Source organism: Erinaceus europaeus, chromosome 14 (assembly GCF_950295315.1).
Source record: "Erinaceus europaeus chromosome 14, mEriEur2.1, whole genome shotgun sequence".
Classification (NCBI taxonomy): domain Eukaryota; kingdom Metazoa; phylum Chordata; class Mammalia; order Eulipotyphla; family Erinaceidae; genus Erinaceus; species Erinaceus europaeus.
The window spans coordinates 4,473,883-4,487,715 of record NC_080175.1 but is presented as its reverse complement, the minus strand read 5'-3'; the positions used below and the strand labels follow the sequence as shown (position 1 = coordinate 4,487,715).

General features: G+C 46.8%; 1 protein-coding gene across 2 annotated transcripts in view; it reads right to left on the bottom strand.

Annotated features, from left to right (window-relative positions):
• The window catches only part of CPXM2 (carboxypeptidase X, M14 family member 2), a 98,768-nt gene that overhangs the window by 71,623 nt on the left and 13,312 nt on the right, over positions 1-13,833 (bottom strand). For both annotated transcript variants that reach the window (XM_060171115.1, XM_007519681.2), the window contains one exon: positions 2,765-2,874. In XM_060171115.1, the coding sequence (XP_060027098.1) occupies positions 2,765-2,874 (110 nt within the window). The remainder of the gene's footprint in view (positions 1-2,764; positions 2,875-13,833) is intronic.

The window sequence follows — 13,833 nt, the reverse complement described above, 5'->3', positions numbered from 1 at the left end:
CCTTGCACTTCGTGCCACATGCACTTGACAATTTTTTTTTTAAAGAAAAAAAAAGTCTTGTGGTCCGGGAGGTGGCGCGGTGGTAAAGCTTTGGACTCTCAAGCTTGGGGTCCAGAGTTCGATCTCCGGCAGCACATGTGCCAGAGTGATGTCTGGTTCTCTCTCTCCTCCTATCTTTCTCATAAATAAATAAAATCTTTAAAAAGAAAAAAAAGTCTTAAAATAAAGCCTGGAGGTTCACAAAATAGCTCATGTGGATAGTGTGCTGCTTTCCAGGTTCCAGCCAGATCTCACAGCACTGAAGAAAACTTCAGTGTCTTCTGTGATGTGTGCATGCGTCTCTCTCTCTCTCCTCTCTCCCCTTTCCCTCTCCCTCTCCCTCTCTCTCTCTCTTCCTCTCTCTCTCTCCCTCTCTCTTTCTCTCCCTCCCCCTCCTACTTTATCTAGAAAAAAAAAAAGAAAGTTGACCCAGAGTGGTGAGACTCCAGAGCTGACCAAGCACATCAATCAATCAGAACGGTGACACTGGGTCCCTCCCACCCCCGTCACCATGCAGGTGCCTCACAGAATCCCCTCCACCAGTGACCAAGCAGAAGAGCTGGGTCCCCAGCAGCAGTGAAGGAGAAATGGTTAAACCAACTTCAAATGCTCTGTTGCTCCCTCACCACTTCCTGGAGGAAGAAGACAGAGGAGCACTTCTCCAAGGGTCAGATTCGCTGGCGTTTTCTAACACAGAGAAGACAGGAGGCTGGCCACCCAGAGCTAAGTCTCCACGGCCAAGCAGCACAGAGACAGCGGGAGTGAGGTGCAGCTCTATGATGTGATTCTACGGGTGACCACAGAGTGTCAGTCGGTTCTTCCAAGTCCTGACCTGAGCTCAGCTCTCAAAAGTTCCCTCTGACAGGCAGGACGCATATACCCACCAATGGTGTACGATTTCTTTTCTTTTGCCCCAGGGTCAGGTTTTTTGCCCCAGGGTCAAGTGCACCTAGACCCAGCTTGAGGATGGAGCCAAAACCCAGCCTTCCCAGGGGGCAGTGGGGCCGGAGCTGGCCAGGGCCGCCCAGCTAAAGAGATCCACCATTGCAGCTTCTGGGGTGCAATGAGGGGACAGGTCACTCAGGGAGGCACCATGCAGTCTCCACCCCTCCCCAATCTTCTGAGCCAGGAACAATCCAGGACAGGACAGGACAGGACAGGACAGAATGTGAGCTGGGATGAGATGACACCAAGGTTCTCACTAGGGCTCAGTATCAGTACTAGGAATCCACTGCTCTCAGCAGCCGTCTTTCCCTTTACTTATTATTTTTTTTTATTTCATGGGGCAAAGAAAAAATTGAGTTGGGATGGGGAGAGAGAGGGAGAGAGACAGAGTGATATCTATAATACTGGCTTCACTGCTCGTGAAGCTCCCCCCCCCTTGTAGGTGGGAAGCAGGGGACTCAACGCAGGTTTTTGTGCATGGCAGCATGTGCACTTGTATGCTTAACAGGGTGCACCACTGCCCGGCCCCTGGAATGCTGACTTCCAATCCATCTGTGGTGGCTCTGAGGACAGGAGGAGTCCGTGAGGGTTTCTAAACCAGCTCACCGCATCCCGGGCCAGGCACCCAGTAGATCGCCCACATTACTATTCATGGGGACACAGTTCAAGGTGCCTGTCCCCACCTGTAGAGAGAGAAGCTTCAAGACCAATGCAACAGGGCTGAAGGTCTCTTTCTCCCTCTCTCTCTCTCTCTCCTTCTCTTCCTCCTCACTACTTCTCTCTGTCTCTACTAAATACAAAAGAAAAAAAGAAGGCAGAAAAATGGCCTCTGAGGGTGGTGGAGTCTTTGTGCAAGGCATTGGATCCCAGCAATAATGCTGGTGGGGAAAAAAGAAAGAGAGAAAGGAAGGAAGGAAGAAAGAGAGAAAGAGAGAAAGAGAGAAAGAGAGAAAGAAAGAAAGAAAGAAAGAAAGAAAGAAAGAAAGAAAGAAAGAAAGAAAAAGAAAGGGACTTTTAAAAATCCCCTACTGGTATGGATCAACCTCTCAATGCCCATATCCAGTGGCGAAGCCGTTACAGAAGCCAGACCTTCTGCACCCCATAGAAAAATAAATAAATAAACAAATAAATATCCGCTACTACTGTTGAGTTTCCCTCAGTATCTCCCTCGAGGGCACTTAGTACTTGCTTTGCATGTTTGAGTGCATGTATGTTGGGTACGTATACAAGTATGGGTAAATATATCTTCTTTTTCCATTATTTATTTATTTATTTATTTATTTATTTATTTATTGGGGGGAATGAATGTTCTACAGTCAACAGTAAATATCATAATTTGTACATACATAACACTTCCCAGTTTTCCACATAACAACAGGGTAAATGTATCTTCTTATTGATCTGCGGATATTCCAAAAAGGAAAGAAAAAAGAAATGCCACCGTAAGTGCACTAGCAAAAAACCGTACTTGGACCCGAGTTGTCTCTGTGTCCAATGACATCACCCCCCACAGGCTAGAGAGCAGAATAAAAACCATAGAAGATTTGAAAAATAATAATGGAGTGACTCAGTACTCAGCTCTGCTGGCCTTGGTTCTCAAAACTCAACAAGCTTGGAGAGGACAAGACAGAGAGAGGAGAGAGGAAGAGGTGAGAGACACCAAAGCGAGGCTCCAGCATCCACTGGGCCCTCCCCTGCAGCTCCGGTGCTGGGTTAGAACCTGGGTGCACCCTACCTGCCAGGCCCTCCCCATCTTCCACAGGAAGGGGCAGCCCGGTACCTGGATGTTGAGACGCCCGCGGTGTGCCCCCAGCCCATAGCGCTTGGTGGTGGACGCATGCAGCTGGAAGTCTGTGACCTTGAGGCTCTCCAACCCAAGCGGCGGACAATCTGGAAAGAATGAGGTTGGTCACACAGCACAGAGATCAAGCCTGCTCCCCCGCTGCCCCCTAAGCCGCTGCCCCTTGGCCGGCTTGCCCAGGGCTGACAATGGTGCCGATTCCCCTGCAGGCTGGCACTGCCCTCTCTCTGAAGCCACCCTGGCTCCCACCCGTTAGCCAGCGAGTTCGAGGGAGGGTTTTCCGAGCAGGTGAGCAGAGCAGAAACAAGTTGATCAGAAAAGGTCAGGTGGGGACACACACAGGACACCCCAGCTAAGGCAGTATCAAGTGTGAGGCTCCATCCCAAGCTTACATGAGTATTTGTAAAATGATGCATAACATTAAAGAGGAGCCAGGAAGATTAAAGATGTTTTTTAAATGAAACATTCATCAGGAGTCAATGTCTGGACACAAACAACAAAGCTCAGAACGTATCACTCAGTGGGGAAGCACTGAGTAAAGGTGCTTAAAACTGCCACTGTCTGAAAGTCTCTAGGACAGGCATACTCCTCTGAGCCATAAGATGCTGAGTTGACTCCAGTTATCCCAGGCACAGTCTCACACCCCCAGGGCAGCAGCCAAACATCAGAGTTCTGGGCAATCGCATGTGGCAATAACCTTCTACTGCCTGTGGACAGACATCTCTGACATGTTCAGACTTCACCCTGAAGCAGGATTCTTGTAGTAAGAAGCACAGGCCTCCTGGTATTATTAGACAAAGGAACATCCTTGGCAGACAGACAACGTCTATTTTGCAAACACAGATGCAAAGGTAACAGTCAGTAGGATTTTTAATAATAAGTTAATAATAATAATTTTTAATAATCTGGAAGTCTGGGATCAGAAACTTCTTTTTTTAAAATATTTATTTTATTTATTTATTCCCTTTTGTTGCCCTTGTTGTTTTATTGTTGTAGTTATTATTGTTGTTGTCGTTGTTGGATAGGACAGAGAGAAATGGGGAGAGGAGGGGACAGAGAGGAGGAGAGAAAGATAGACACCTGCAGACCTGCTTCACCGCCTGTGAAGCGACTCCCCTGCAGGTGGGGAGCCGGGGTTCGAACCGGGATCCTTATGCCGGTCCTGTGCTTTGCGCCACCTGTGCTTAACCCGCTGCGCTACAGCCCGACTCCCTGGGATCAGAAACTTCTTCAGCACTCCTCCTCCATCCTTCCCTCCTTCAGGGAAGCACAGTGGGTGCTGGGTGCCTGTGCCTGGTCCAGCCCACACTCCACAGCTGGGTCAGGCTGACAGTGAGACAACGACAGATAGACAGACAGAGGAGTGCTTGACGCCCGTGTTACCTGCCAGCTACATGAGGCAGGATTTGCTCCCAGGAAGAGGTGCCTACCTGAATTCACAAAGGAAGAGCCAACTCAAACAGACCCTGCTCAGAGAAAACCCACCCAGTAGACCACACTGCCGGGATAGCCTGAGGGTGCTTCTTCCCGAGCACGTGCTCTCTGGGTTGGAGAAAAACTCACCAGAGCCAACCTAGGCTGCTGCGCGGGAGAGGGATCCGGGACACGTGTCGGGCTAGCGTCACAGGAGAGAGAGAGACTCTGGGACTCGCGGAGCGGGAACGCAATCCAATGTTTTTAATCAGAAAAGAAGATTCTTTTATACTCTCCAAGAAGGAAGTGGTAGGGTGGAAACCAGGATGTGACTAGGAGAGGGACGAAGCGAAAAGAGAGTGCGAACCAGTGGGGATTAGACCATCCCCATTCTGACACTCCAGACCTATTGGGGGTCGGGAGGCTCTTTGCATCAAAACATAAAAATTTCACAGACCAGAGAGATAACTCAGCCTGTTAGGAGCATAGGACTTGCCTGCCCGAGGCCTCTAAAGTCGCAGGTTCAATCCTTTAGCACCTCCATATCCAGAGGAAGTAGTATTCTGGCTTCTCTGTCTTTTCCTTGTTCATGAATAAATAAATAAATGAAAATTTTTATAAGAAAGCTATTGGGGGCTGGGCAGTGGCATACCGGTTGAGCGCAAGGACTGGGTCTCAAGCCCTTGATCTCCACCTGCAGGAAGAGAAGCAGGTCTTGCAGGTGTCTCTTCTCTCTTCCTCACTATCTTTCCCTCCCTTCTCAATTTCTCTCGGTATCTATCAATAAAATAGAGATGGGGGGAAGAAAAAGAAAAAAAATGGCTGCCGGGAGTGGTGGATTCATAGCGCCAGCACTGAACACCTGCCAACCGTGGTGACCATTAAAAATAATAAAATAAGAAGGTTGTCTTTAAAGATTGCTTTATTTCACTATAGAGGGAGAGGCCAGAGTACCACCAGAATCTGACTGAACCAAAGGTCTCACTCACACAAACCACAGGCTCTACCCAGAGCCACCTTCCCAGCTATTCACATCAGGAAAATTATTTTTCAATTTTTTTATTCACCACCAGGGTCATGGCTACAAATGAGCCCCTGCCTGACTCCCCCACTCCAGGTAGTCAATTACTACCTCTAGAAAGAGAATGAGATGGAGTCAGAGAAAGAAAGAGAGAGAGAGAGATGGAGAGAGGGAGGGAGGAGAGATACGAGGGCTCTGCTTCCACACTCACGAGGCTTCCCACTGCAAGCTCTCGAATGTGGTGCCCGGGGCTCGAACCCCAAACCCAAGCCCTTGCACACAGTAGCATGAACGCTCCACCAGGTGAGCCACCTGCCAGGCCCCCTTTCCCATCTCTTTTTAAAATATTTGTTAGTCTACATATGCATATATGCATGCAGGTCCTGTGCCGTGCCGCTGGCTCATCTCCTGAGCGCACAGGTCCCTGTGAAGAGCCTTGATGTGGGGCTTCTTGCATGACGTGGACTGTGAGCAGGGACTCTGTGGCCATCCTACCATTTCACCTTTCTGCTGACCTGAGGCATATCCACATGAACAGGGACTCTGGGAGGCTGACACGGAGCATGACAGTCACCAAGCGGAGTCAGCATTCCACCGTCAAGCGCTCCAGCTGTCAACACCTCAGCCTGACCCAAAACCCAGGATGTGAGGCAAACGCCTGGGTTCACACAGAAGAGGACAGTGAGGTGGGGACAGGTGTCCTGGCATGGGGGGGGGGGCAGCTGTGTCCCACTGGCTAGAAACAGACAGAGGATTCTCCAGGCCACCAGGGCTACCAGGGACCCGCACACAGCGGCCCGCTGTGTGGGGCGGCTCTGACTCAGAATATTTCATCCTCTTCTCTGAACTTGACCTTCCCGTGTAGACTAGGGGTGCCATGGCAGCCTGCTGGAGTCCAGAGGCTGTGTGTGCCTGGCTCTCCCTTGGGGTGTCAGGAGAGGATGGGGGATCGGCCTTATCAGATCTGCCCTGGAAAGCTTTGTAACCACCCCACCCCAAACACTCACCCAAGGCCTCCCACCTCCCGGGGTTCCTCCAGCTAGTTTTTTTTCTTCTTAGTATTCTGTTTTATTTGTGTCTAGGGGCCATCCCAGAGAGCGAACATGCACCCTCTGCGTTGATGGTGCGAGGGACAGAACCCAGAGCCCCTGGACTCTCTGGCATGCAAGTCCTATGCTCAGGCGCTGGGGTATCTCCCCAGATGTTGTAATATCTTTTCATGTTACTTAAATGAGAAAGGCCAAAATATACTTATTTTTTGTGGGGCCAGATGGTGGCGTACCTGGTTAAGTGCACACAGTACAGCGCACCAGGACCCAGGTTCAAGACCCTGGTCCACACGTGCGGGGCGGACGCTTCACTGCTGCAGGTGTCTGTTTCTTTCCCTCTGTGTCTCTCCTCCCCTCTCAGTTTCTCTCTGTCTCTATCCAATAATAAATATATATTAAATACATATCTTCTAATTCTTTTTAAAGATGTGTTTATCTGTTTTATGAGAGAGAGACAGACAGACAGAAAGAGCCCTGGCCTTGCACTGTGGATGGGGACCCAAGCTGGTACCCCAAGTTTGCAAAGAACCACCTCCTTCCTCAGATGCTCTCTTTCAGGGAGTTCTCACACTGACCCAACTCCAGAGTCTCCACAGAAACCGAACAAGGCGGATGCGCAGCCCTCCCCTGAGAAGCCGCGGGCGGGCCCACAGAGGCGCCAGGCGCAGCTCAGCTGCACAGCGGCGACCTGCAGAGCCCTTCAGGCCAACCACTGGGTTTCTCCTAAGAGCTTCTAAGTCTGCAGGTGCTCAGAGGCTTCCTCCCAGGGCTCAGCCCCCGTGTACTGGGGCCCGGCTCCCCCAGGACCTGCCCGGGGTTGTGCAGCTCCGCCAGACACCATCAGCCTCATCATCCTTCTCAACTCCAGAAAAAAAAAACAGATTCCTTGTCACTTCTCCCTCCCTCCCACAGCCCACATCATAACCCCATGTAAACACAGGCCTCTCTATTATGGTCCAAGATAATTGTTATACTTGCATCATGGTAGGAAACAGTTACACCTTAAAAAAAATTCATTTGGGGGCTGGGCTGGGGAGATACCATAACAGTTAGACAAATAGATTTCATGTCTGAAACTCCGAGGTCCCAGGTTCCATCCCCAGCACCACCATAAGCCAGAGCTAAGCAGGGCTAAGCTAGTAACTAAATGGTTACTTTTTTTTTCATTTTTTAAAGATTTATTCATTTCACAAGAGATTGAGAGAAGCCAGACCGCCACTCAGGGCGTCATGCATGCCAGGCCTGTTTTCGACAGCTGAAGTACGTCTGTGGTCACAAATTTATCTTTATGAGAGAGACCAGAGATAGCTCAGCTACCTCTGCAGTGCAAGAGACTAGATACAGGGCCGCTGGCTGGCAAGGCATGCACTCTACCCAGTGAGTCTGATGTCTGGCTGCAGTATTTGTGTTTTATTATGCCCCTTCCCCAAAAGAAAAGAAAAAACTGACTTCAAAGCAGGCTCTCTCCAGCCTTAAGCACTTGTTCTTGCTGTTCATGGATTTTTCTCTAGCCACCTGCTACCTGCACTGTTACTAACCTTATATTTTTATTTAAACTGCTTCATTTTAATGGAAATATGCTCATGTGAAAAGAAGGTGACACAGGAAAATAGCTTCATGACCTTCAGATAGGAAAACAAATTGAAACATGCAACTAATTAAAAGCACTGCGGGGAAATAATGAGGACGGGTCTTCATTAAGTTTCAGAGCATCTGTTATTCAAAGAACACAATCATAAGAGTGAAAAAGTAAACCAAGAAGTGGGGTGGATAGTCGTCAAGTATCAACAAAAGATTCACACTCACCAAAGCTTTAAGAAAAAGTCCACTGCCGGCAAGCTTTTTTCTTCTAGATAGAGGGTGAGATGAAGCAAGGGAGAGAAAGAGAGAAAAAGAGTCACCACAGCACTGCCCCCTGCTCATGAAACTTGCCCTTTGCACGGTGCTCCCAGAGGGTGGCCAGGGGCTCGAACCTGGGTCTTTAGGCATGGTAAAGTATACACTCTCCCAAGTGAGCTATCTTTTGACTGTAAGTTTATAGAACAAAAGAAAAAGGAAGGTAAGAAGCCTGATCATGAATCCATGATGCCCATGGTTCATTCCCCAGCACTGCACACAAAAATACTAATAAAGAGGGGTGGTGGTGGCTCACCTGGTTGAGCGCACACATTATAATGTGCAAGGACCTAGGTTCAAGGCCCCGGTCCTCACCTGCAGGGGGGAGGCTTCATGAGCTGTAACATAGTGCTACAGATGTCTCTCTGTCTCTTTTTCTCTTAATCTCCTCCTCCCCTTTCAATTTCTCTTTGTGTCTATCCAAAATAATTTTTTTAAAAAAAGACTTAAAAAAAAACAAACAGAAAATCAGATAAGAGCAAAAGACATGAATATATATATATATACCCAATACTACACAAACATTAGTCATTGATCTTTAGGAGAACATAAAGATCAGAGTGAAATGACAAGCCATCACCTCCAACGAATACAGCTGAAAGGACAAGGTATGAGACTGGGGAGGTGACACTGTGTCAAGTGTGTGCCCAAGGCCCTGGATTTGGTCCTTGGTACAACACTAAAGACAACACCAGGGCCTGGATGGTGGCGAACCCAGTTGAATGCACATATTTCAGTGCATAAGGACTCAGGTTCAAGCCCCTGGTCCCCATCTGCAAGGGGGGGAAGCTTCATGCATGAAGCAGGTCTGCATGTGTCTCTCTTTCTCTCTCCCTCTCTCTCCCCCACCTCTCTCAATTTCTCAGTGTTCTGTCCAATAAAATAGAAAAAAAAAGTGGCCATCAGGAACAGTGGATTCATAGTGCTGGCACGGAGCCCCAGTGATAATCCTGGAGACCAAAAAAACAAAACAGAAATCAACAAAAAATATCTGAGCCACAGATCAAACATAGCAGTTCAAAAGCGTCTAATAAACATAATAGCGAGGCAAAGAAATCAGATAAGAAGGAGCACGTGACGTCTGAGTCTAGGAATAAAAGTCAAAGACAGATGGAGTCCTGAGGAGGAGCAGGGGTGGGTCAGCTGGGGCAGGAGGGAGGTCTCTGACTTAAATGATGGTGGTGCTAGCACACGTGAGGGGTGTAGGCGACAACCCAGTGACTTACAGACTAGTGATATCTAAACGTTTCTGGGGAGATATTAACTCATTTCAGATGTCACACTCTGAGACCAGGCTCACTCTCCAGCACTACCATGAGCCACAGCCAAGTAGCGCTCTGGCACAAAAAAAATCATCATCAGAATAATCATTGAATAATTGTCAGATGTCTTAGCTTTTTCTGGACTGCAACCTCATGCTAGCACTGAATTAAATCAGGGACTGGGCGGTGGTGCACACAGTAAGGTACACACAGGACTGTGCACACAGACCCATGTTCAAGCCCCATCACCACCTTCAGGGGGTGGGCGGGGCTTCTTGAGTAGTGAAGCAGTGGGGCAGGTGTCCTTTCTCTGTCTCTGATCCCCTATCAAAAATTTAAAAGCTAAATCTATTTATTCAGTTCAAAGTAGAACGGCACCATTGTAGGACTATGTGAAAGCTATGAGCAAAAGTCGATCTGAAAAAGAAAAAAAAAAAGTCACAGAGGGCTAGGGAGTAGCTTGAGGAGTTAGACCACAGAAACTGTGTGCCCGAGGCCCCAGCGTTCCCAGGATCAAGCTCTGGAAGCAGCACAAACTGCTTATGAACAGAACTCCTGCTCCCTCCCTGTGTGGGCCTCTCCCTTGTGAACATAAATAGAGGCTGGGGTACTACTCAGCTGTCAGGGCACGGGACTTGCATGTCTGAGGCTCTCGTGCTGATCCTTGATGCTGAGGAGTATTGCTTGTTCTTCTTTCTCATTCATATGAAACCCCCTCCATGTATACCTTGTATGAAATGGGTAAACTAAATAACAACAACAACAAAATGCATGCTGTGTGAGTCCATGACACTCCTGAAATAACTAAGGAATTGAAGTAGAGAACAGGACAGTAGGTTCTGGGAGCTAGGGACTGGGGGGAAGGTGTGTGGACAGAAAAGGGATCACAGGCTGGAACATTTCTGTGTCTGTGTGTTTTCATGCAATTCTGTAGATGATACAGCTAAGATACACACACACACACACACACACACACACACACACAATTCGCATGTACAAGACCTGGGACCTAAATTTGCTGAACCTACATCAGTACTTCTTGCCTGACTTCACAGTGTCACATTCAGGCAAAATGTCAGCACAGGAAGAACAGAGAGCAGGGGGACAGGACCCATGTGGTCACAACCCCTTGTGGCTGTATAATTATTTCAAACTTGAAGAGCCTTAAGGGATCTTGAAAAGGAAAACCTTCCCACTGCATGTTCAAGATCAGCTGACACACCTCATAATCACCCATTGTTCTGACTTGGGGAACTCTAGCTTTGAAATCTGCAACTTCTCCCAAACTCCATTCCATCTATGAAGATGCAGATAAAGAATGACTCCCAACCACACTTTCGTCTCAAGCCAGATGTGAGAGAACATTCACCAGATGTGAATCAGAGGGAGGCAGTGAAGAAAGCATAGCAATTACCAGGGAATTACAGAAGATCCCTCCACCCGTCTGTGATGTCTGCATTGGGAAATCAGAATGCGTAGCCACTAAAACAAGGAGTTTCTCAGGGTCAGATGTGGCTTTTGGAAGTGGTCAAGCGCTCACCTCAGCACCCAGCCAACTTTCAGAATTGTTTGGATTGGGAACTCCTTTCCACTTTCCAAAGGGAAGAAAACTGGACAGGAAGCAGGAGGAGGGAGGGAGGGAAGGATGGAGAAAGGGAGGGAGGAAGGGAGGGAGGGAGGGAGGGAGGGAGGAAGGAAGGAAGGAAGGAAGGACGGAGGGAAGGAAAGAAGAAAGGAAACTAACCACTAGGACTAGTACCAGGGTTTAACAGGTTTACCCGGTCTACATCTGTAGACCTCAAGAAGGTCTTACACTGCCATCCAAAGGAAATGGTGAGACGAGTAAGAAGTTGAAAGACAGGGTCAGGTGACGGCATGTGCACAATTACCAGGCACAAGGACCCAGATTCAAGCTTCTGGTTCCCACCTGCAGAGAGAAGCTTTGCAGGCTATGGAGCAGAGTTTCAACTGACTTTCCCCTCTGTCCCTCTCTTTTTTTTCCTTCTGTATTTCTCTCTCTCAACCTCTTAAGAAAAAAAATTAAAACAGAAGGAAGAAGGGAAGGAATGAAAGGGAAAAGAAATAAAATTTATTGCCAAGAAACTGTGGCAGGATAGTATAGGCACTGAGCCCCAGTAATAATCTTGGTGGCAGAAAAAAAAGTGAAAAACAGATGTTTTTGCTCATGTGTGGAATGTAGATGATGGAAACACATGAACCTGCAAAGAAAAAAAAAGTAGCCAAACTATAACTATCTTTATTAAATAATATGCTAAAGAAATAACAGAATACATAGAAAAATATTTTAAATTAAGTCCAAATATCAAGAAAGTTAAAAATTCAAAGGTAGAATTAGAGCTATAAGAAAAGATTTTGGGGGGCCGGGTGGTGGTGCACCTGGTTGAGCGCACATGTCACACTGTGCAAGGACCCAGGTTTGAGTCCCCGGTCCCCACCTGCAGGGGGAAAGCTTCACAAGTGGTGAAGCAGGGCTGCAGGTGTCTCTCTCTCTCTCTTTCTCTCTATCCCACCCTTCCCTCTCAACTTCTAGCTGTCTCTATCCAATAAATAAAGATGATAAATTAAAAATGAAAAAAGAAAAGATATTTTATTGTCAACCTTGAGTCTTTTTCAGTATAGTTATAAAAATCAAAGATATGAATCTTATAAAAATATCACAGAGATCCATGTACAAGAAAAATAAAGAAACAATGAAAAAGATATGAGGAAAAGTGGTTATTATATACCATGGATTATGATTTTTGTACCCAAACTAAAGTTAATATGTGAATAATTGTAATTAGTATATAATTGACTATAAAGCCAATAAACAATATATATCGACTATACTCCTCACATTAGTTATAGTGAGTTATCTAATTAAAATTTTAAGCATCACAGGATAGCATCTGATTACCCAGGACAAGATTTATTAAAATATGGGCAAGTCCCATTTACTGGGCAATATTCAAAACAACTAATAAATGGGAAGGTGTACCATGCTCATAGATAAGAAGATTCAATGTTGTCAAGATGTAAATCCTCTCAGATGGATTTATGGAACTAGTGCAACTCTGATCCGAAATCGTAGAAGGTCACAAAAGAGCTCTGGCTTAACTCTGAACAGAGTGTGTGTGAGCAACACACTGCTCAGTAATTTTGTTCTCATACACACAGATTGAATAGATAGACTCCAAAATTTTGACAGAGGTTATTCTGGAAGATAAAACTAAGGATTTACTCTGTGTGTGTGTGTGTGTGTGTGTGTGTGTGTGTGTGTGTGTGTGTGTGTTCCTTCTCTATCTTCCAAATTTCCAACTAGGTAGGTGCATTCACTATTTTGATGGTCAAATTGCTTAGTAAGCCGGTAAAGACGTCTATTTTAAAACAACCTCCACTTCAGCTGGGTTCTTTTTTTTTTTTTCTAAGCTGCAGGGTCTGCCATGGTGAATTGGGTTTTCTAAGCCTATCCCACAGTTGGCAACGTAAAATAAACATCTGTAGACCTCAGAATAGTTTTGAGATGACAGAAAGAAGAACAAAGTTCCTCAAAGCAAAAAGGAAGCCAGTATGTCCCATTTGACATACTGTAAGGATGCCGTCGCTCTGCTTTCTTTCTCCTCTACAAGGAGATGGTGTGTCCTGGTCAGCCAGAACCACCTGGGGTCAAACAGGACCACAGAAATAAATGGAGCTTTTTAGCACTGCCAAGCAGCGCTAGAGTCCCCAGTCTGGGAAGAATTATAGGCTCGTGACACACGCATACTAAGTAGGTCATCTCCAGTCACCGTTCTTTGCTGAGGCCTAAAATCTCAACTCATGGGCTAGGGAGACAGCATAATATTTCTGCAAAAGGCTTTCAAACCTGAGGCTCTGAGGTCCCAGGCTGAATCCTCAGCACCACCATGAGCTAAAGCGAGTGGTGCTCTGGTATCGACTTATCTAGCCTGAGCTCTAGCTTTCTGTCTGTATCTCTCAATAAAATAAAACAAATATATATATATTTATTTACTTCTTATTTTGTATATTTATTTATTCCCTTTTGTTTCCCTTGTTGTTTTATTGTTGTTGTTATTGATGGTCATCGTTGTTGGATAGGACAGAGAGAAATGGAGAGAGGAGGGGAAGACAGAGAGGGGGAGAGAAAGACAGACACCTGCAGACCTGCTTCACTGCCTGTGAAGTGATTCCCCTGCAAGTGGAGAGTCGGGACTCAAACTGGGATCCTCTGCTGTCTCAACACCTTGTGATAAAAACATATTTTGAATAACTACTGTGTGTGTGTGTGTGTGTGTGTTTGTGTGTGTGTGTGTGTGTGCGTGTGTGTGCGTGTGTACACGTGTACATGCAGAAACCCAGGACTGAAATGAAGCAATGTTTCTATCACAAGGTGTAGAGATGGCAGAG